At 55.8% G+C, this 24,275-nt stretch overlaps 1 protein-coding gene across 1 annotated transcript in view; it reads right to left on the reverse strand.

Moving 5' to 3' along the window:
- Positions 1 to 24,275, reverse strand: part of NIBAN2 (niban apoptosis regulator 2) — a 53,304-nt gene that overhangs the window by 13,949 nt on the left and 15,080 nt on the right. The window contains exons 2-3 of the mRNA XM_052648582.1: positions 4,917 to 5,047; positions 1,416 to 1,544 (exon numbers count right to left, since the gene is read on the reverse strand). Coding sequence (XP_052504542.1) covers positions 1,416 to 1,544; positions 4,917 to 5,047 — 260 coding nt within the window. The remainder of the gene's footprint in view (positions 1 to 1,415; positions 1,545 to 4,916; positions 5,048 to 24,275) is intronic.

Here is a 24,275-nt window from a genome sequence, read left to right on the forward strand (position 1 = left end):
ACCTCCCTGTCCATCACCAACTCCCGGAGTTCACTCAAACTCACGTCCATTGAGTCAGTGATGCCATCCAGCCATCTCATCCTCTGTCGTCCCCTTCTCCTCCTGCCCCTGATCCCCCCCAGCATCAGGGTCTTTTCAAATGAGTCAACTGTTCGCATGAGGTGGCCAAAGTATTACTCTACTGCAAAGAGATCAAATCAGTCAAACCTAAAGGGAATCAACCCTGAATATTCACTGGAAGGACTGATGCCGAAACTGAAGCTCCAATATTTTGGCCACCCGATGCAAAGAGCCAACCCACTGGAAAAACCCCGATGTTAGCAAAGACTGAAGACAAGAGCAGAAAGGGATAGCAGATGATGAAATGGTTAGACAGCATTACCGACTCAGTGGACATGAATTGGAGCAAACTCCAGGAGATAGTGGACGACAGAGGAGCCTAGCATGCTGCGGTCCCATGAGGTCGCAAAGAGTTGGACACGACTGAGTGACTGAATAACACTGATTTGCCTCAAAACAGGGCGCTCAAGCCTGTCTTTTGGCTGCTCTAGAGGAATGTGTGGCAGAAGTTGGGTCTGTGGTTCAACCAGGTGGGACTTCCCCGAGGGCCCAAGGCAAAGGACACTCATCCCCAGACCGGTGGTCAAGAATCCGCCTGAGGATGCAGGGGACACGGGTTCGATTCCTGGTCCAGGAAGACTCCACCTGCTGCTGGGCAGCTAAGCCCGAGCACCCTAGAGCCTGTGTTCTGCAAGAAGAGAAGCCTCTATAACGAGCAGCCCGCGGACCACAACTAGAGAGCAGGCCCCGTTCGCCACAGCTAGAAAAAAGCCCATGCACAGCAACAAAGACCTAATGGAACCAAAACTAAATAAACTTTTAGGACAGTCATCCCCCAGCTTCCCTGCTTCAGGGCAGGGAGTTGCGAGCAGAGGCATCAGGAAGGAAAAAAGACAGGACCAGCACCCAGGAGTGCTCTGAGGCAGGGGAATGGCCAGTTTGCTGTGGCTGTGGAAGCCCAAGGCAGGAAGGGGGCTGATGGGGGAGGAGGGCCCTGGAGGTGGAGAGATTGGGAGGGCCCTGGGGGTGGGCCAGGGCCAGTGATGGGCTGCTTCTGGAGGAGAGGCACAGCGAAAGGGGACCCCAGCGAGCTGGGTGCCTGCATGGGTGAGACGCCACGCAGAGAGGGGGCGCCCAGCTTTGGGCAGGCAGGAAAGGGCTGGGGGAAAGATGCTGAGGCTCAGCTTTGCGCCTGGTGACAGCGAGACGGGTGCGATGGCTGGCTGAGGGTGCAGGTATGGGGTCTCACGTTCAGGAGTCGGGGGGCGTGCAGCATTAACGATCGCAGAGTAGGGGGCTGTGGGGACGCGGAAGAAGCGCTGGGCCGGGCCCGGGAGGCCTGGGGGGCGCCTCACCACTTTGTTCTCGTAGAGCACCAGCCCGTAGTTGTGCGGCACGAGGCTGAAGCGGTTCCTCCACTTCTTGTTCTCCTCCTGGTACTGGAAGAGGTTCCCCGAGAAGATGATGCGCTCCTCCAGGGGCACCTGTGGGCGGCGAGGGGCGGGGACTGAGGCCGTCCACCCTGACCTCACTCCTCACCGAGGTCTCCCGGGCAGCACGGCGCCACGCCCGTTTGGCAGATGGGGAAATGAGGCTGGGGAGCAGCAAAGGCCCCCTCCCCACTCCAGGTCCAGCCAGAGGCCCGGTGATGCCGGACTAGAGCCCAGGCCAGGCACTGTGACGGGGGAGCCAGACAGGACCCCACCCCGTCCTGGCCCCAGCAGACACGGCGGCCTCCTCGGGAAGGTCTCCGGAGCCCCAGGCAGGCTTCTTCCCCGTCCATTCCCCCTGCAGTGTGACTGTGCCACGGTCACTCCGGCCGGAGGGGACAGGCCCGCCCGCCGGCACCTGAGCACATCTCTCTTTCTGCTCTGGGCCTGTTTCCCCTCAGGACAACACAGACTTGACCGAGGTGGTGCCATAGAGCCTCCCCGGCCCTGACAGGTGACAAGATCGTCTCCACGAACCCAGATGGGGGAGGAGGGGACTTCATCTCAGAGGGTTCCTGTCTGACCAACACCCTGGCAGACTCGTGGCCAGCGTGTGTAGCAGTAACGCCGAGACCTCCCTGCAAAGCCCTAGCTTTGACTCTACCACAGGCTCGGTGTGACTTCAGGCCTGCCCCATCACCTCTTTGAGCCTCAGTTTCCTCATCTGTAAAATGGGACAGGGACAGCTGCAACGACATGTGCAGGGATCACGCAGGCAGTTGGCACCGGGCAGGTGGTACAATACACAGGAGCTGCCCATGACCACTACTGGGGTTCTGTCTGCATCAGTCTCCCAGCTCCTCAGACTGACATTTGGGGAGGGGGAAGGGAGAGTAAACAGACTGAGCACCGGGGAAGCTTCCGGAAAGGAGATAACAGGAGGCCAAGAGGGAACAGCCCTGCTCCTGGGTGGGAGGAGCACAGGAGTCAAAGGTTCCTGTCTCTCAGAAGCCTCCGTCTGCTCTACAACAAATATGGGGCCTTCTGCAAAAAGCAACATGTATCCTGTGTAATAAAGGGAGAAGGTATAATTTGACTGGGGCCTAACCCCTCCTAGCTTCGAGCTCTGCAGCTGCAGTCAGAGGTGAGCAGCCCCTCCCAAGGCATCCCCCACCCCCAGGCCTGTCTCCTCACCGGGCCTCTTCTCCCCAGCAACCTGCCTGCCACTCTTCGAGGGGAAATGCCGAAACATTCCTGGAAAATGAGGGCCCATTGTACTCAAACAATAGGACCCCGAAGACTGCTTCCTACCCAGGGACAAAAATATTTACAGGAAAAGAAAATGGTCCCCCCTCTCCACCAGGCACCCCCTCCCCACCACCGACAGTGGGCTTTCCCCTGGGCTGTGTGGTCTATATTTAGACTGGGGCCTACTCTCACCCCAGCTCCTGAGCTCCCGTCTCTGCGAGAAAGAAAGAGCACAAAGAGCTCTCCAGACACCCGGGTCTGCAGCCTCCACTCCAGCTTAGAGCCGGAACTCCCTCAGGCCTCCCTGGGTGAGTGGGGCTCTGCACCCTGCCCCCTAAAGTCCACCCTCAGATCCTGGACAGCCCGTAATGGCTGGTTGGTTGGTGTACAGCTGTGGGTTTGGGTTTTATTTTTAAGACTTTCAAATGGCAGAGTCGTGTTTCCACTGGAAGGTCTGCAGGAAGCGGAACCCAGGAAACAGCCCAGGCCAAAAATTTTGTACTCTGCAAAGCTCTCTGATGCTGCTGACGGGCATCTCTGGGGGATGGCGAGAGCACAGGCCCCCAGGCTCCTACAGCCGACGCCTCGGGAGCCTGGACAAGCAACTCTACCTCCCTGAGCCCCGGTGTCCACCTCTGGGAGGGGCGCCAGGTCATAATCACAGTCCCGCTGAGCCATGTCATGCCAGCTGGATGAGCAGCGCCCGCACGAAAGAACTGTTGTTTTTATCACTACTATTGCTATATTAATTGCAGTATTATTTCTAACAAAAACAATTTATGTGATGACGAGAATGATTTCTATTGTTACCATGACTTAGCCTCATGATGGTCAGTTTCCTGAGTGGCAAATGGGACCCAAAACCCCTCCTCTTCTGAAACTGTGGGTGATTTCATATTAGTTTTCCTGCTGACACATTGCATCTGTTTTCTGACCATGAACACTCAACCTGATGAGTGTGAAAGGCGTTTCTCATGCAGAGTAAATGCTGAGCACATCAGGCGACCCTGCTCCTGTCTTGGGTTATTGGAATTCAGGCTACCTGTGATATTTCCTTCCAAACAGGGGAGCAAGCAGCCTGCAGGAAGCAGCTCCCTGAGGTGGGTCCAAAGCCCTCTCTGCTATCACATAGGTATGCCCCTGCCAGACACCCAGGCCACAGCTGCCCTCTGCTGTCCCAGGTCGGGAGGTGGCCATGACATCAGGAGACCAGACAGAATTTCCTGGGCCCCAAATCAAAGTGACAGGTGATGCTCTGACACACAGCCCTGACATTCTCTCCACCCAGGCAGGCTGGGGGTCAAGGCAGAAAGAGGAATCAAGTCAGGAATCTGGAACCTGGCTTGAGTCCTGCCCTTCACCATCCCAAGCAAACCATGGGTTCACCTCTGGGCCTCTGCACATGCCACTGCCTGGGTCTGATATTCCTTCTCCCATCAGGTCTTTAGCTGAGATGGCCCTTCTTCCAGGAAGTCCTCCCAGACCACCCAGACAAGGGCCCACTGCAGCACCCCCAGAAACAGCAAGGCCTGGCTTCTCACCCCAAGTGCTCAGCCCCACCAGTGCTGCCAGTCCCTCACTTCCTCAGTGCCATTCCCACCCCGATGCCAGGGGTGAGCACAGGATCCCCACCCTGGGAGGCTCTACTAGCCTCCTCTGGCCCATTCTGACCCCCCCAATGGGGAGCAGGCAGCTTCCTGGACAAACCTTTACTGTGCAAACATAACCCTACCACTGATAAGAGGATCATGACAAGGCCAGAGATGATGACACGTCAGTCAAGCATCTGTCCAGCCCCAGGCACCCAGCACACAGATCTTCAATCCTCGCGGCCACCTGGCGCGGGAAGTATGCCCATCCCCATTCACAGGTGAGTAAACTGAGGCCCCACGAGGTGAGGTCATTAGCTCAAGGGCACGTAGACGCTAAGAGGAGGAGCTGGGCTTGGACCAGCCCTGTCAAGATGACTCAGAGCCCCAGCCCGGCAGGAGGAGGGGCTGGCCCCGGGAGGAAGTCCCCACGGGGGCCTCGATGCCACAACCAGGTCACCTCCCTATTCAGAAGCCAGGGTGGGGCCCTCAGAGACCATCCAGCAACACGGGAAACCGAGGCCCAGAGAGGGAAGGATCCTTGCCCATGCCCTTGGAGGCTGCCCTACCCCTGCCCAGAGCCTCTCACCTTGCGCCAGAGCAGCTGGGCCTGCGGCAACCCAGTGCCCTCGATCTCATGTCTCATGCTGTTGAAGAGGGCCACGCCATACTGGTCTTCGTAGAATCGGAGGAACTCCGTCAGGATCTTCCCGGTCTTCTCTGAAAGGGAAGGACAAACAGGCTATGAGGTTGGCATGACTGCTTCCCGCCAGTGACCCTACGCCAGGGAGGGGCATCCGCCTTGCCCCAAATCCCAGCTCATAAAACCGTCCACACGGGCTCCGCACTCGCATCTGCGTTGCATTTCTGGCCGGGGTGGGGCCTTTCCCACACACGGCTGGCTGAGCCTCTGGGCGGGAAAAGGCGATGACCGTGACGGTGAAACCAACAGAGACACAGAAGCCAGCATACAAGTGAAAAGACGCTCGGTCTCACCAGCCGGCAAATGAACGCAAACGGGAGGTTTCCTTTTCCCCATCAGGCCAGCGGGAATGCGGAGAATAGGCACTCTAACCGGGGCTGGGGGAGTGGCAAGAGGGGACTGCGTGTTTGGAGGGGGAGGGTGGTCGTGTGCACAGTCCTAAGTGTGCGTGGGGGCCCTTGCTCCTGTAGAAATCCAGCCCACAGAATGCACCAGAAATTGCCAGAAACAAGCCAACTGTGCATGGGGGGGTGGGAATGATTCAATACTCAACAGTTCACCCAGGTTGGACAGAAGATGAAGGGGACCTGGGTACACGTAACAAAAGGAAGATGTCTGCACTCTGCCGCGTCAGGAGCTCTACAGACTCCCACGTTGAACAGCATCGCATTTAAGATTATTCCTGTAGGTGCATGTGAGTTATTTATGCTTGGGGACCTCAAAGAAGAGGTCCAGGAGGCAGCACTCCAGGCTGTTAAGGGCGGCACATCTGAGTGTGGGAATGAGAAGCAGAGGGCGAGTTTCGGGTTCTGTTTTATTCATTTGTTTAGCATTTGAATTATTTTATGAGCATGACTCTTTTTGCAATTAAAAAAAAAATTCTAAAATGAACTCATCTACCGGATTAACTACCACTTTGCAGTCACTGGCTGTTGGCCTCTCTCTTCTGCTAAAGCAGGTTTTAAACAGAGAAGGGGATGACCCAGGGTGCAAGAGCAGGCCCAGCACTCGCTGCCCAGGCCTCCCTATTGACAGATGAAGAAACTGAGGTCCAGAGAGGGTCGTGACCCACACCAAGGGGCCTCCTCCTTGGGCAAGACTTCCCTGTCCTGAGTAGCTGGACTTGGGGTCCATGCTGGCCCACTGTGCAGATCCCCTCACCGGGCCTCAGTTTCCCCCTGTACTCTGGGAGGACCAGCTCAATCATGGATAGGCCCTACCACCTCTTACAGTCTTGGACTCAAGGTTCCAAAGAACTGGTCCTTTCGCAAATAAAAAGGGGCTGACACGACGCCATCCCTCCCACGGCTGGTCCCTAGATAGCAGGAGTACCCAGCAAGAACAGCACTTCATTTAATCCTCTCAATAGCTCTATGGGGCTTCCCTGGTAGCTCAGCAGTAAAGAATCTGCCTGCAATGCAGGAGTCACAGGGGACACAGGTTCAATCCCTGGGTCAGGAAGATCCCCTGGAGGAGGGCATGGCAATCCACTCCAGCATTCTTACCTGGAGAATCCCAGGGACAGAGGAGCCTGGCAGACCATAGTCCAAAGGGGTTGCAAAGAGTCAGACACGACTGAGGTGACTTAGCATGCATACAATCGCTCTGCGAGGTGTGGTTGGTGTCATCCACATTTACAGAGAACACTGAGACTCAAAGAGGTTAAGTCCCTGACACAAGGTCACCCAGCTAGTGAGTGAGAGATGCTGGAATGCAGTCCTGGGGCCCAGGCAGGAGGTGGTGGCTGGGGAAGAAGGCTGAGAGGAGGTGCCACACCCCACACCAAGGGTCTGTGGCAGACCCACTCCCTCCACCCCTTCCAGAGGCAGCTCAGCCCATGGGTCCCTCTTCACAGGCCTGTGCTTCCCTTCCTGGAACAAGCTCATGTCTGTTCAGATTCTGTTTTCAGGGGAGGAAGGGGGGAACAAATGAGGAATTTGCTTTGAATGCCTATTTTTTAAAGACCATAAACAACCAGAACTCTCTCAAAGGCCATGAGAATTGTTCTGAAAAACGATGAGGTGGGAGGGGGTGGTGGGGGAAGAGATGGGGCGATGAACTGGGGCCAAATAGAGAAAATAGGATCGCAGACAAAGGTCCACGAAGTCAGAGCTACGGCTTTTCCAGTAGTCATGTACGGATGTGAGTGAAAATGAAGTTGCTCAGTTGTGTCCGACTCTTTGCGACCCCATGGACTGCAGCCTACCAGGATCCTCCGTCCATGGGATTTTCCAAGCAAGAATTCTGGAGTGGGTTGCTGTTTCCTTCTCCAGGAGATCTTCCCAACCCAGGGATCGAACCCAGGTCTCCCAAATTGTAGGCAGACGCTTTACCATCTGAGCCACCAGGGAAGTCTCTCACAGATGTGAGAGGTGGACCATAAAGAAGGCTGAGCACCGAAAAATTGATGCTTTTGAAGTGTGGTGCTGGAGAAGACTCTTCAGAGTCCCCTGGGCTACAAGGAGATCAAACCAGTCAACCCTAAAGGAAATCAGTCCTGAATATCCATTGGAAGGACAGATGCTGAAACTGAAGTTCCAATAATTTGGCCATCTGATGCAAAGAGCTGACTCATTAGAAAAGATCCTGACCCTGGGAAAGATTGAGGGCAGGAGGAGAAGGGGACAACAGAGGATGAGATGGTTGGGTGGCATCATCGACTCAATGGACATGAGTTTGAGCAAACTCTGGGAGATAGTGAAGGACAGGGAAGCCTGGCGTGCTGCAGTCCATGGGCTCACAAAGAGTTGGACATGACTGAGCAACTGAACAACAAAGGAGAGCAGACAATAATAATATTGATAAAACATGTAGTCATCATCACAGTCGCTCCATTTTATTAAGTGTTAACCCCAGTCGATGGGGTGGGAAGGTTTACACGCATGACCCCAAAGAATCTTCATGAAAACCCTAGGGAGTTGGTGCTATGGTTTGCCCATTTTAGGGATCAGGAGGGTGGCAGACCCAGGACAGGAGAACCAGGTTCTCAGCCTCCAGCCCAGGCTTTGGTCCCAACCCTGCCTCAACAGACACCCAGCGGGCACTCTCCCAACAGGCAAGATGGGTAGGTTTGGCCCTTAGATCTCAAGGGTCCTCTAGCCACCGCTCCAGGATGCCTGCCTCGGCCATGGTGCACCCAGCCTGATACAGCATCATATCCAGAGGGGCCAGCAACTGCCCTGATCCTCGGGGAGACACCCCCCGGAGGAAACTCCCACCCTGTGCCAGGAACTCAAACCCAGATCTGCCTGACTCATAGCATGCACCTAGCTGCCAGGTCAGCAAAGCCCAGACATCACATCCAGGCAGGGAGTGGCTGGGTGCAGAAGGCCCCAGGCTGGACTGGGGAGGACCGGAAGGGGAGGGCCCAGCCAGGAAAAGGCCCAAGAATCACCCTTTCAAGGGGCATCGAGGCCCATGTCGAGTGGGACTGTGGGTTGGAGAGGAAGCCAAGAAGTGAAAACAGAACAAGGTGACCCAGATGGAGCCAAAAGGCAAAGGTGAGGCCTGGAGCACTGGAGCTGAGAGGGGCAGAGTAGGGGGAAGAAGGAAATTCATCTCTCGCGCTGGGATGCAGACAGGTCCAAGTAAGGCTGTGGGACCAGAGTCCAGGAGGGGAGGGCACGAGCAGTGGGGGCGGAGAAGTCACCTGGCAGAGGGTGGAGAGGGGAGAGGCAGAAATGTGGGGTGCCTCACTCAGAGGGAAGGAGAAGACGACCCCATGGGCCCTGGGCCCATCTCACCCAGCTGCAATGACAGATGTGCCTTGCCACTGGAACTCGAGAACCGTACACAACTGGGCCTGTTTTCAGATAAATTCTTTGCCACCTGAGATTCCAGAAGCAAACAGACCAGAGAACATGGGATCTCTCAGTGACCCAAATCTGCTCCCCAACTTGGGAGCCTAATGGATGGGGAGATGGAGCGAGGCTGGTCTCTAAGGACTAAGTACGAACCCCAGGAGCGAGGCACCCGGCACAGGCAGGGGCTGAGCCAAGCAGTTACTGAGTGCCCACTTCTGGGCCACACCCCAGGGGGCTGTGGACCAGGCTGGGCGAGAGGTCAGGGACTAGGAGGAGGGTCCCGACACAGCGCCAGGGAACTGGGGGGCTCAGCTGAGGTCTGGCAGCAGAGGGGGCGCTGGAAAGGGAAGACCGAGGGGGAAGAGGGCCATGGGATGGCCCTGAAGCCCATTCCTGAGAGATGCCCTAAGACAACTTGGAGGAACCGCCACGTGCTGATGCAGAAGATGAGGAGTTGGGGGCGAGGTGTCGGGGCTGGAAAGACCTTAGGGAGGAAGGTGGGGTAGGGGCGTCCAGTCCCCTCCAGGGACAAACAGCTCCCAGGGAGGAGTCCTGAAAAGTGTCCCTAGAGGCCCCTCCAGCCAGATGCTGCTGAAGGAGGATGTAGGTGGGCATCCCGGCCCTGGAGAAGGCTCCTCCGGCCTGCTGAGCTCCAGTGGGGGTGGGGGTGGGGTCACAGCCTGGGCAGCCCTCTCCCTGTAAGACCCACTCAGCACCCCACTCTCTCTCCCTCCTTGCCCCCCTGCAGCGGTGAGCTCCCTGGAGTTGCCAGAGGGGTTTTATGACTCGGTGTCCCTTCCTGGTGTCTGTGAGTGGTCCCCAAGACCTGAGGCATCCCTCTCTCCTCCACACCTGCCTGTATGAGCTCTTCCTGCTCCCCCCACGCCTTCTGGAGACACCACAGCCCAGGGATTCAGGGCCTCATCATCCCAAACGGCTTCTCCAATTACTCAGTGATAAAGAATCCACCTGCCATGCAGGAGACCCGGCTTTGATCCCTGGGTTGGGAAGATCGCCTGGAGAAGGGAATGGCAACCCACTCCAGTATTCTTGCCTGGAGGATTCCATGGACAGAGGAGCCTGGTGGGCTACAGTCCATAGAGTCGCAAAGAGTCAAACATGACTAAGCGCCTGAGCACCAACACCCCGAAGGGGGCTGAGAGCCAGAGAGGGTGAGGGGCTCACCTGAGATCACATACCCAGACCGAAGCAGTTAGGGTTCTAGTCCACAGCCCGCTGACCCCCTCCCGATGCCGGACTCTGACCACTGCCCACAGGGCATCCCTCCCCTGAGAGGGCGGGGCCAGAGGGGTTGCCCAGCAACCAGGTTGCTGCTGGGAGACGCTGGAGGGGACAGAGTGCAGGCCTCACCCACCTTCGACACTTTCCCACACATCTCCTCCTTCCTTTCCTGCACTGACTCAGGCCTAGGTGCTGTCAGATGAAGAGATACGAGGGTAATGACAGAGCCTGCCTTCCCGCCTCAGGCCCCGTGAGGTGGCCAGAAACCCAGTCCTGAAGACGTCGGCCCTGTAAGCTATCCAGCTCTCTCAGAGGCTCAAGTTGCCCGTCTGTAAAATGAGCACACCCAGAATCCAGTTCCAGACCTCCACAAACGTGACTGCTATATTCGCAATCAACCTTGAATATTCATTGGAAGGACTGATGCTGAAGCTTCAATACTTTGGCCACCTGATTCAAAGAGCCGACTCATGGAGGAGACCCTGATCTGGGGGAAGATTAAGGGCAGGAGGAGAAGGGGGTGACAGAGAATGAGACGGTTGGATGGCATCACCGACTCAATGGACATGAGTTTGAGCAAGCTCCGGGAGATGGTGAAGAACAGGAGAGCCTGGCGTGCTGCAGTCCACGGGGTCGCAAAGAGCCAGACATGACTGAGCATTCAAAAAACCACAATCATGGTGCTGAGACTGCTTGGAAGTTTTTGGGGTTTTTTTAAATTATTTATTTTAATTGGAGGCTAATTACTTTACAATATTGTGGTGGTTTTTGCCATACATTGATATGAATCAGCCATGGGTGTACATGTGTTCCTCATCCTGAACCCCCCTCCCACCTCCCTCCCCACCCCATCCCTCGGAGTCATCCCAGTGCACCAGCCCTGAGCACCCTGTCTCATGCATGGAACCTGGACTGGCGACTGTTTCACATATGATAATATACATGTTTCAATGCTATTCTCTGAAATCATCCCACCCTCACCTTTGCTTGGAAGTATTATTAGCAGGTATAGCTTTCACAGTTTGAAAAAATCCAATAGCAACATTAAAAAAAAAAAAAAAAGGACCCGGAAGAGAATCACAAAATAATGATAAGAATCAGCAGCTCTTCAATAAACAAAAACCTGACACAGGGAGGGCTCCCAAGGAAGAAGGAGCTGCACAGACAGAGGTGAGGGGTGAGGACACTGGCCTTGTGCAAGGCACACGCGGGAACCCGGGCTCCCACCTGACCCTGGGGGGACTCCCGGGGCCAATCGCTGGGCCCTCCTGGGGCCCCCTCCCAGCACCTCCTGCCGAATAAGGAGGCAAGCTCTCCCCACTCAGACACAGGGCCCCACGCACAACCCCTCAGTCTTCAAATGGCCTGGAGGTGCATATAGGTAAATAAACCCTCTATTTACAGGGGAATAAACCAAGGCCCAGAAAGGTTAATGGTTCACGAAAGGTCATGCCCCTCATCAGTCCACAAAAGCTCCTGAGCACCTTCCTGGGACCTCCTGCGGGGCTCGTGGTTTCTTTAGAGCCCAGGAGGGCAGCCCCTGAAGGCTGGGGCTCTGTGCCCAGCCACCACTGTGTCCTGTGACCCCAGGGAGGCACTGCCCACCCACAACCTCTACCTCCAGGCAATGTCCGCAGCAGGAAGGCGCTGGGCTCCGCTGGGATCTGAAGAGGCCACTGCCCAGGACGTCGGGGCCAGGGCGAAATACACACAACTCTCTCCCCCAACCCGGAGGCTGTTTTGGAGTCAAGCCTTGAAGTGAGTTGGTTGCATCCTTATCTTTGATTCTTGGCGGGACTGGAGTGGTGGGTTAATGTCTCTCGAAAGGCCATCTCACTCATAGTCAACAAAAGCTCCTTGAGCACCTCTGGGACCATTGAGGGTGATCCGGGGGACCCTCCTTACCATCTAGTCTTCCTGACTTGGACCCTCAGCACTAACTCCCAGAAGGGCCCAGGGTGCCTCGCCACGTAGGACTTCGGCACGTTCAACAGCTCAGGTAATGCTGAGAGATCCTGTCGCCTCCACTTTATAGATAAGATAACTGAGGTGCAAGGAGACTTGGAGACCTTCTGAGAGACACTCAGCTTAGAAGGTGAAAGAGGTGGATTCTAAACCTCGTCTCACACCAAAGCCCGCACAAACCCCCACCTCGTAAAGCCTCTTCATTCCCAACACAATTTCCAAAGCCCTGTCTTACACTTTCCTGCTGGGTCTCCACCTGCTCCCAGAGGTGAGCAAGGCAGGTTTTATAGTCCCATTCTACAGATAAGGAAACCAAGGTTCAGAAAGACAAGGTGACTTTTCTAAGGTCACGCAGCTGGCAACAATCAGAGCCAAGAGTGGTCTGGGGGTCTCTAGCCCCTGTCTGGTGGAGCCAGCAGGGAACCTTCACACCTACTGGGAAACTCGCTTGTCCATCTTCTCTGGACCTCAACCTTCCTACTGGCAAAATGGGTGGGTGGGTTCCTATCAGCTCGGCTGATCTAAAATCTCAACGACGATCTCATCAGTGCTGTGCTGGCCCCAGAAGCTGACTGGGGTGCTGGTCTCAGCACCGTTATCTGAGCTGCTGGTGAGTCAGCTTGGGATGGGAGCTGACCACAGTCCCCTCAGGCTGGACTGGAGAACTGGGGTGCAGGTAGCAAGACTCAGCATCACCCCTCTCTTGCCAACTCAGCACCATCTCCACTGGGCATGCAGCTCTAGGCTTAAACTCTGCTCCCAACACGCTGTGTGGCTTAGTCAAGGCACTTCCCTTCTCTGAGCCTTTGTTTCTCCCTCTGCAAACAGCACACCAGTGTCTGCCTAGTCAGTTTATAAGATCACTGCGTTAAAGAGCGCTTCCCAGGTGGCTCAGCTACGGTATAGAATCTGCCTGCCGATGCAGAGATTCAATCCATGAGTTGGGGAGATTCCCCTGGAGGAGGAAATGGCAACCCACTCCAGTATTCTTGTCTGGAGAATTCCATGGAGAGAGGAGACTAGCCGGCTACAGTCCGTGGGGTCACAAAGAGTCAGACACGACTCAACACGCACTCATGGGCTAATGAGCAGAATACACTTCATCTTGGTGAGGGGGAGGCGTGTCGCTAACGGGGCCTCTTTTAAGCACCTCCTGTCCAAGCTTCCTCTAAGCCAGGGAGAGGCCCTTGAAACAGGGGCTGGGCAACCCTGGCCTGGCCCAACTTCAGGGCCAGCACCACCAGCAGGCAAGGCAGCCGGAAGCATGTTAATCTCTGATTTTCCAAACTGACAACATTAAGGATCACGCTACTTCCTGCACTCAGATAGCGGGGGTTGGGCAAGAAGTTGGGGAGGCCCTGAGGTGGCCTGAAGTCCCCTGGAAACTCTGGGGGCCATTGTGCTCAGAGAGAAGGGGCTTGCTGAGCTGACGATGGGAGGAAAGGCTACAGGGGTCCACAGAGAACGGGCCCAGAAAGGTGAACCCGAGAGCCTCCATGCCAAGCTTAGGAGATGCTTTGCCTTCTCGTGGCCCTCCCAAGCCCAGCACATGCCACACCTGTGTCGCGTGGACCATCCCCCAGACCTTCAGCTCAGCCCTGGAGAGGTGGTGTCTGAACTGGAGGAATGTATCAGACGAGGAGGCCCAGCCCCAGAGAACTGAGCCCTGCCCAGTCCCTCAACCGGGGAGCAGCAGCGGCCAGATCTGGCCCAGGTCTGGGACCCACCTCCACTCGGACAAGGCGCCGGGAGGAAGGGGACAATCACCAGCCAAGATCGCATCAGCCCCGGCCCAACCCCAGGGGCCTCGCGCTGGTCCCAGCCCTGGACTGGCCCGAGCTAAGGGCACCATGCCAGACCTGACCCTGGCTTGTCCGGTCCCTCCAGTGGGTTCAGGGGCCACACCTCACCCATGAAGCCGGCCAGGTTTCAGGGCTGAGAGATTTGCAGACTGAAACCAGCACCCTGCAGGGCGGGGCAGGCCCACAACCTGCCTGCCTGGTTCCCAGAGCACTGGGGGGGCTGGAGGGGGTGGGGGGAGCAGACCCAGGGTGGGGAGGTGGGCAGGCAGCCAGGGATACCAACCCCACCCGCCCCAGAGCCAGGAGAGGCGGAGTGGGGGCAGGGACCGAGCTTGCCTGCGACAGAGCGCTCCAGAGTGCCTCCATCTCCATCACCAGGGAGAGCAGGGAAAGAGAGGTCCAGAGCACTGGGGACACCCTCCAAAGGCCACACAGCAGGTCTCGGCAGAGCTGGGTCAGCATGCCAGCCCCCAGTGCCTGGCCCAGGGCTTCTCTGCTCCATCACCCCTCTTATCATTATTAACACATAGCCGCAGAGGCCACGTGCTCGGCAGCCCCGCTGCACCCAGGTTCGCACGAGTCATTTCATGTGTTGTCCTCACTCTATATAGGAGAAAACTGCAATTCAGAGAGGTGAGGTGACTCCTCTGGGGACACACAGCTGGTCAGTTATATGGACCCCAGAACAGTCTGAGTGTTAACAGGGAACCAAAGTTTTGGCAAATGCATCTCACCTCCACCTTGCAGACTGCCAGCCACTGGGGCTTCTCACCACACTGGCCGGGTGGGTGGCCACGGTCAGAAAGGCTGACAAGGCTCCCACTCAGGACCTGTAATCAGGGGCAAAGCCAGGAAGCAGGGGGTAATGACAGGCTCCATCGGCCAGCAGGGGAGGGGGTTTGGCAGCCCGCCTGTGAGAAGAGCCTGAAACAGTAGCTAGAATCCTGCAGAGCCAAAGGCAAGAAGACAGCAGGACAACTGGGCAGCGCCCAAGGGGGACAGCCGAACCCCCCGATGGGGACAGCGCCCAGAGAGGGCGAGGGGCCGACCCAGGGTCGTCCCACTTCTGGGTGCCTGTGCCCCCCAGCACACGGCCATCAGGGTGGTGGGCTTCCTAACTGACTCGGGGCTGGTCAAGAGGCCAGAAGAGCTCAACCCAGGCTACACCACTAGTTACCGCCTACCCTCGCCCCCAGCCCAGGCCCCTCCCAGCTTATTCCTGCCACAGCCTCCAAATTTCCCCCACCTCCACTCCTGGCTTGCTCCCTGTCCTTCCCACACACAGGAGCCACAGGGATCTTTTTGTTAGAACTCGCACCCTGAACTTCCCCTGCTCAAACGTGTCCGTGGCTTCTACTGCCTTGAAGGCAAAGATCCAGCTCCTCAGTGCACCCGCAGACCCCTGAATGCCCTTCCTCACCATGGAGTTCCCCCAGGTCAGGGACACCCCTCCCTCCTCACTCTCCAATGCCCCTTCCTCCCGGGAGGTCCCTAGGCTGGATGGGACCTCCACCCACTCCCGTAGCCTCCCCCATCCCCAGTGATCTCACGGTGGGTAAGGCCTGTTCCCTCTCTGATGCCCCAGACAGCACCCATCTAGAACTGACCTGGCACAACGGAGGAACCAACAAGGACGAAACCCAGAGGGAGAGGCCAGAGGCAGCGATCGTGAGCCAGGTGGGGAGCCACCACCCCATTGAGCAACACAGCTCCCCACACACACCCCAGAGATTTCTCACCACAGAAAGGAATGCCCAACCCGGGAGCCGCAGCGGGGGTCCCAGGACTACGAGAGTGCCCAACGCCCTCCTTCTCCCCGGGGAAGGGGGCTGCCACCCTCGAAGCTTCCTCCTGACTGGCCTCAGGAGCCCCGAAGGGACCCTCTGCTGAGTACCCCTTCCCTGGGGCCAGGCATCTCCCCATAATCTGGCAGCCCATGGCCCACTGCGGCCTGGGAATGACCGACCCCTGACCGTGCGCCAGCTCCATCCACGCCTCACATGGAGATGAAGACAGCCCTGGGAGGGAAGGTCCCCACCACCCCACCACCCTGCCCCGTGTTCAGAGAGGGAAATGGAAGCGTGGGGGCAGTTAGGGAGCTCACCTGGCATCACACGCCCGGTGAGGCATGATGCCAACTGGAGATACCCAGCACCCTGCAGGAGAACTTTTCACAGAGCCCTGGCCAAGCCCCGGGAGGTGGGGACATCTGTCACCCTCCCCCACAGAGGAAACAGGCTGTGAGACCTGCTGGTTTGTCCCAGGTCAGCCAGCTGTCAAGCGCTGGAGCCCAACTCCAAGCTAGGACCTGAACCCAGGCTCTCGGGCTGTGGCAACACACGGGAGACAGTCACACCAAGCCCTTCTTAAAGGATCTCACTGGACCCCGGAGACCAAAGTTCATCTATTGCTGAACTCTCAGCACCTGCCACAGGGCCTGAAACACTGCCCCCAGCAAACACACCATGCCAAACTGGATCCAGGCTCAGTCCTGCCTCCCTCCCCAGTGCCTTGTGCTGTGCCCTCTGCCTGAAGCTCCCTTGCCCCTCGTTAATACAGTTCAAACTCTTAGCCAGACATCATTTCCTCCATCACAATGCTCTGCAGTTTCACATTTGCATGTAATTATAATAATAAGCAGGCCATGAGGTAATACATGCAGCACTTAGCCCAGTGCCAGGCACAGAGGCAGCTGCCATATGTGTTAACGATTACCATCTACGTTATTTCCTTTAACCCTCACCCGGAGCTTCCCTGGTGGCTCAAACAGTCAAGATTCTGCCGGCAATGCAGGAGACTTGGGTTCCATCCCTGGGTTGGGAAGACCTCCTGGAGAAGGAAATGGCAATCCACTCCAGTATTCTTACCTGGAGAATCCCATGAACAGAGGGGCCCGGCGGGCTACAGTACATGCGGTCGCAAAGAGTTGGACACGACTGAGCGACTAACACTTTCACTTTCAGAGTTAACTGTTAAACCCATTTATAGAGGAGGAAAGGGAGGCTCAGAGAGATGAAGTGATTTCCCCAGCATCTCAGAGGTGCGAGCAAAACCAGGACGCGAAGCCCAGCCAGGCTCTGCTCACTGCTCTACCCCAGTATCGAGAGCTGTGCGGGCCATGGAGAAGGCGCTCAGGAGTCCTCAGTGACTCTCTCTGGCACATTCCCCACTCGCCCAGCAGCCCTGCAGGTCAGGCTGGCACCTTGGTCACGTCTGTAAGCCAGGTGCCCAGCATAGCACCAGTTTTAAGAGAAGAGAGTGGGTTTCTTACAGAGGCAGGTGTGTTCGGGGCAGAGCTCGAAGCAAGAAGCAAATCTGAGCTCCCAATGGCCTCTCTGGGCCTTAGTTTCCGCATCTATAAACCCCATGGATGGAGGAGCCTGGTGGGCTGCAGTCCACACCATCGCAAAGAGTCAGACACGATTTAACGACTAAACAACAACAATAACAAAATGGGCATAAGATGAGTCTTGCCCTCAGCTCACTGGGGTCCTCAGGAGATGACAGTTTTTGTTCACAGTCAAAGCGCAAGGTTTGTGGCTATGATCATAACCTTCAGCAACTACGAAAGCCCTGCAGGAGATATTGGGTTTTGCTGCTAACAAAGGGCCACGTGAGCCTTATGAAGGTTCGTGGCTGTATCATAACCTTCAGCACCTGTGAAAGTCCTGCCCTGGACTTGTTCCCTCACTAACGGGCCAGGCACATACGCTGATCAGGCCACTGGACTTGGGAAAGGCTCTGTGAAATCCAAGTTCAAGCTCTCCACTGGGCAGATGGGGAAACTGAGGCTGCAGGAGCAGAGAAGAGGCAGCCAAGGCCCAGCTTCCCAGGAGGGCAGTGAGGGAGTCAAATCCAGGGGCTTCAGTGCCCAGCAAGGAAGCCTGCCTCTGGTCTTGGGGGTCTCTGGCCTGGAATGCTCTCCCAGAGCCCACCCTCTCTGCCTGGCCCTCAGGATCACCCCCTAGACGAGTCTAGTCCCCTGAAGACTCCATCACCACAGCCCCTGCTTCTCCTGGGGGCTTTTTGCAAGTGTCATGACGGTATCACCACCCCCCACAGACAAGAGACCCAGCACCAGGCTTCTATCTGGGCCAGGTGGGTGCTCAACAAACAGGTGCCGAAGGAACAGCCCCTGGTGGGAGGTCACCCGGTTTCAGATGCCGAAACAGTGGCCCCGGAGGCCTGAGGAGGAGGCTAGCTGGGTCCCCCATCGTGAAGGCAGCTTTGGGGCAAGGCAGCGGCGGGGGCGGGCCAGGAGGAGCCGGCCAGGAGCGCTCACAAAGCTGCCTTTACAGCTCTTCTCACTTAGCAAATATTTAACCACAGCTCAGCGACGCAGGTCTTCTGGTGGGAGAGTGTGTGTGCTGGGAGACCAGAGCTGAGAGCAGGGAGGGGGCTGAAGTGAAGGCCCAGAGAAGTGCCCCCGACCCCAGAAAGGTAGAACACAGACCTGGCCACCGGGGACTGCCCTGACACCTCGAGGAGGAGGAGGCGGCCGCCTCAGTGGGAGGCAGTCGATTCCCATCTTGACACAGAGGGAAACAAAAGCTCTCTCATCCCCTCCGGCCCCTCCTTTGCCGCCTGGCAGAGCCCCGAGTCGGCTGCGGGCACCACCCGACAGTTGGTGGCTTGTTCTGGGAGCCCAGACCCAGGAGTCCCCGCTCTCTGGGAACACAGACCCAAGCCGGGCGGGTGAAGAAGGGGTGCCCAAGGCCCCCACCCCACCCTCCACCCAGGGCAGAACCGGGAGGGGGGCCCCTTCCACTCCAGGGAGCACGTCTGGGATTGGGCTGCCCAGTCTGGTGTCCTGCACCAGACCTGCCACAGCCAAGGCCACATCCCAGGCCAACAGAGCCACACAGGGAGGAAAGGAAGGTCAGAGGCCACCTGGAGGACCAACCTCCCCACTGCCCACCCGGCTCTATGTCCCCCATCCTCCTGGCCCAGAGAGAGCCCTGGCTTGGGAGCCGGACAGAAGTGGGACAAGTCCTATCCCAATGGTCCGGAGCCTCTCCTGAGCCTCAGTATTCTCCTCTGTGGACTGGGGATAATTAGCTGCAGTCATCAGGCCAGGCACAGAGGCTGCTCATCTATTACGGTGATTTTGTAAACACTAACCTCCACCCACCCAGTCCCCGTTCCTACTGGCTTCTCAGCGGCATCCCTCGTCTCCATGCTCTTCTTTTCTTCCTCGCCATGCCCCCTGGTGCCTGAACCCTTGTAACCTGGGGCCTGCCCATTGGTCACGACTGCCCCGAGGCCGTGGTGCCCCTTGACACACGCCTGCTCTCAGCCCAAAGTGCAGAGCGTTGAGGCTGGACCAGGCACCCAGGGCCCTCTGCCACAGCACCCTCACACTGGCAGGTGCCCACCACAGGCCCACTGTCCCCTTAGTGCCCACACTGGAGTTAAGACCCTGAGGTGCCCAGGCAGAGCTCCCTGCCCGAGCCCTTCCTCCACGACCAGCCTGGCATCCAGCATCGCCACCCAGCCCCTCCCTGCAGCCACCAAGCAGCAGTCCACATCCTCTGTCTTCCAGCTCAGGGTCAGTGAAAAGGGTGGCGGGGGGCAAAGCCAAGGACAGGTGAGGGTGTCAGGGTTCCATCGTGCTGGCTGAGAAAGGTTTCATGTCCTCATTCATTCATTCATTCAGCAACCACGGGGCACTGAGCATTCAGGAGTGAGTCAGACACACCCAGTCCCTGTTGTCCAAAGGAGACAGACTGCCAACAAAACCTACAACGGGACACGGTAAGTCCCCGGCTGGGGTTAGCAAAAGAAGCCAGAGGAGGGATGGCTAACCCAGCCTGCAGGAACAGAGACTTCCAGGAGGAGGTGGCCCCCGAGACATGAAGGGGTGCTGGTGAGGCGAAGGAGGACGGCTGGGCAGGGGGAGCGTGCCAAGCAGAAGACACACGGAATGCACAGATTCAGACACGCATTCAGCGAAACATTCATCTTTTCCACACATCTGTGAGTACCTTCCTAGGTCAAGAAGGGCACTTTCACAGCAGAGCGTAGTGTCAAGGTTCTGGAATTCAATCTTGGTTCCAATACTAGCCTCACTGGCTCACTAACTGTAGGACTTTGGACATGGGGCTTAATTCTCTCTGAATTGCAGTTTTCTGGGCTGTGAAGTGGGAGGAAGAGTAGTACCCACCTGGTCGGGGTTTCATAAGGATCAGGGAAATGAGGGAAGCCCCAGAGCCTCAGCAGATGGGGGCCAGTGCAGTCAATGATGACGCCTGAGCGACTGACAGGAGGACGCACTCCGGCAGGTGGCCACCGGAGGGGTGGTCAGGTGGGCAGGGAGGTCTTTCACAAGCTCAGGGGCCCCACAGTGTGTCCGCCTGTGCTCCCAGTCATTTTCTGCGATGTGTTTCATGCCATGAAATGGGGGCCAGAAAAGAAGAACCAAAATAGCAGCTATCTGGTCCCTCAGCGGGCCGCTCAGAGGATGGAAAGGTGACATACTTGAGGTCCACTCGTTCTGGGTCCTGGGCCCTCAGAGGTTAACCACTCAGTTCAGTTCAGTTCAGTTCAGTCGCTCCGTCGTGTCCAACTCTTTGCGACCCCATGAATCACAGCACGCCAGGCCTCCCTATCCATCACCATCCCCCGGAGTTCACTCAGACTTACGTCCATCGAGTCCGTGATGCCATCCAGCCATCTCATCCTCGGTCGTCCCCTTCTCCTCCTGCCCCCAATCCCTCCCAGCATCAGAGTCTTTTCCAGTGATTCAACTCTTCGCATGAGATGGCCAAAGTATTGGAGCTTCAGCTTTAGCATCATTCCTTCCAAAGAAATCCCAGGGCTGATCTCCTTCAGAATGGACTGGTTGGATCTCCTTGCCGTCCAAGGGACTCTCAAGAGTCTTCTCCAACACCACAGTTCAAATGCATCAATTCTTCGGCACTCAGCCTTCTTCACAGTCCAACTCTCACATCCATACGTGACCACAGAACAAACCATAGCCTTGACTAGATGGACCTTAGTCGGCAAAGTAATGTCTCTGCTTTTGAATACGCTATCTAGGTTGGTCATAACTTTTCTTCCAAGGAGTAAGCGTCTTTTAATTTCATGGCTGTAATCACCATCTGCAGTGATTTTGGAGCCCCCAAAAAAAGGTCTGACACTGTTTCCACTGTTTCCCTATCTATTTCCCATAAAGTGATGGGACCGGATGCCATGATCTTTGTTTTCTGAATGTTGAGCTTTAAGCCAACTTTTTTGCTCTCCTCTTTTACTTTCATCAAGAGGCTTTTTAGCATTTCTTCACTTTCTGCCATAAGGGTGGTGTCATCTGCATATCTGAGGTTATTGATATTTCTCCCGGCAATCTTGATTCCAGCTTGTGTTCCACCCCAGCGTTTCTCATGATGTACTCTGCATAGAAGTTAAATAAGCAGGGTGACAATATACAGCCTTGACATACTCCTTTTCCTATTTGGAACCAGTCTGTTGTTCCATGCCCAGTTCTAACTGTTGCTTCCTAACCTGCATACAGATTTCTCAAGAGGCAGGTCAGGTGGTCTAGTATTCCCATCTCTTTCAGAATTTTCCACAGTTTATTGTGATCCACACAGTCAAAGGCTTTGGCATAGTCAATAAAGCAGAAATAGATGTTTTTCTGGAACTCTCTTGCTTTTTCCATGATCCAGTGGATGTTGGAAATTTGATCTCTGGTTCCTCTGCCTTTTCTAAAACCAGCTTGAACATCAGGGAGTTCACGGTTTATGTATTGCTGAAGCCTGGCTTGGAGAATTTTGAGCATTACTTTACTAGCATGTGAGATGAGTGCAACTGTGCGGTAGTTTGAGCATTCTTTGGCATTGCCTTTCTTCGGAATTGGAATGAAAACTGACCTTTTCCAGTCCTGTGGCCACTGCTGAGTTTTCCAAATTTGCTGGCATATTGAGTGCAGCACTTTCACAGCATCATCTTTCAGGATTTGAAACAGCTCAACTGGAATTCCATCACCTCCACTAGCTTTGTTCGTAGTGATGCTTTCTAAGGCCCACTTGACTTCACATTCCAAGATGTCTGGCTCTAGATGAGTGATCACATCATCATGATTATCTGGGTCGTGAAGATCTCTTTTGTACAGTTCTTCCGTGTATTCTTGCCATCTCTTCTTAATATCTTCTGCTTCTGTTAGGTCCCTACCATTTCTGTCCTTTATCGAGCCCATCTTTGCATGAAATGTTCCCTTGGTATCTCTCATTTTCTTAAAGCGATCTCTAGTCTTTCCCACTCTGTTGTTTTCCTCTATTTCTTTGCATTGATCGCTGAAGAAGGCTTCTTATCTCTTCTTGCTATTCTTTGGAACTCTGCATTCAGATGCTTATATCTTTCCTTTTCTCCTTTGCTTTTCACCTCTCTTCTTTTCACAGCTATTTGTAAGGCCTCCCCAGACAGCCATTTTGCTTTTTTGCATTTCTTTTCCATGGGGGTGGTCTTGCTCCCTGTCTGCTGTACAATGTCATGAACCTCATTCCATACACACACACACACACACACACACACACACACACACACACACACACACACACACACACGCCTGCAGGGCTGGCTCCCTGGGTCCAGGGGGGGAGGGGTGGGGGCAGGCGGGAAATCAAAGGCAGGGAGAAAGGGGAAGTGCACGGAGAAACATCAATGAAGATTCAGAAAGCAAACACCAACAAACCGCAAGCCACCAGACCGTGGGGGACCACAGTGCGTCTGCTCCTCACCACGCAGTTTCTCGTGCTCCCTGCCTCTCTAAGCCTCTGCTTCCCGCAGGTGGACTCACAGGTGGACAAGGCTAAGGGCGAGGCTAGCTGGGAAAGTGCTTTGAGCTCCCCCAGGGAGGAACCACGGTGTCTCCTATTCATACCGCTGGCTCTGTTTTTCCTTTTTTGTCTTACTGAATTGGCTAAGACGTCCAGCTCAACGCTAATGAAAATACCTCTATGGCGTCAGCATCAAGTTTGCTCAGGCTTGTTCGGTATGTGACGAATGACACTGTAAAGGGCTGAGTACCAGGTAAGGACTGCTACAGGCAAGGAGGGAGAACTTAGCTCATCTCTCACAACAAAAGGATTGGAAAATTCCAGGGAAAAGCGATGCTATGGGAAGTCAGCCATAGCCATGCCCCGGCCATAATGGAGCCTGTTTTGAGTGACCCACTATGGCAGACAGGATCCACAAGGGCCTTTCTATCTCAGGTGCCCAGGGGTGGGACAGGTGACCTTATTAGAGTAGGGAGCTCCCTGTCCCTGGAGGCATACAAGCAGGAGCCTGATGGCCAATTGGCAAGGAGGTTGCGGAGAAGATCCTGTCCCAGGAGGCAGGTTGGCAGTAAAAACACAGACAGACCTAGCTCTGCAACTGCCGGTGACCTCCCCAAACCTCAGTTTCTTTATCCATAAAATGGGGGTAAGAACCGCATGCACAAGAGCAGCTCTTGTGAGGACTACCTCAGAGAATGTGTGCGTATCTAGCACTCTGCCTGACCGTTGAAGAGCCTAGTGAATGCCAGCTGCCGTTCTAATAACAAGCAATCACTAGTAAGTGCCAGTTACTGTGTCCAAAGCCTAACGGAAAAAGGGCTAAACACAGACACACATCCCACACATTTCATCAGCTGATGCCCTCTGACACCACCCTTTTCTCCAAGTCTAAGCCAAGCTGCTTCCCAAGCTGCCTCAGGACCCAGACCTCTCCTCTGCTCCACCTATCTACCATCCATCCATCCATCCTCCTATCCATCACTCTATCCCTCGCTTACACACACACACACACACACACACACACATACACAGCTGCCTGCAGTGCTGGCTGCCTGGGTCCAGAGGGAAGTGGGGTGGGGGCCCACAAAGGGAGACAAGCCCAGGGAAAGAGGGAGGAGGGAGAAGGAAGACGATCAACTCTGAAAATTCACTCATGAGCTTTGCTGCTGAGCCAGAAGGAAACCCAATCCCGGGCTGGAATGCCAGCGACCCTCAGCATGGAGAGGTTTCATGCACATGGAAAATGGAAAGTTTATTCAAATAACAAGACTCCTGTAGCCAGCAGAGGACACGGGTCCCACCCCACCCTGGGGTCAGCAGCTGCAGGTTTCCTCGAGCGCCAGAGGACCCCACCTAATATGCCTCGTTCCAGGTGCCAGCGTGTCCCCCGCCTGTGGAAACTCTGCTCTCGGCCAACAGGCCCACGTTTCTGTGTCTGCTTCTCCAGGGGTCCCTTGAAGATGAGTGGGGAGGGGGTGCCCATCTCTCCCTGGGCAGTAATGATAGTTTCTAAGCATGAGTTCCAGGCAAGGATGCAGGCTTTAGATCACTGGGGCCTGAGTCCAGGCACCTGACGGCCACCGGGTGACCCTGGCTCTCCAGCTCCTCGTCTGTCCAGTGAAGGAGCTGGATTTCATCTCCCTGGACCCTCAAAGCTTT

The sequence above is a fragment of the Budorcas taxicolor genome, chromosome 11, assembly GCF_023091745.1.
Source record: "Budorcas taxicolor isolate Tak-1 chromosome 11, Takin1.1, whole genome shotgun sequence".
Taxonomy (NCBI): Eukaryota; Metazoa; Chordata; class Mammalia; order Artiodactyla; family Bovidae; genus Budorcas; species Budorcas taxicolor.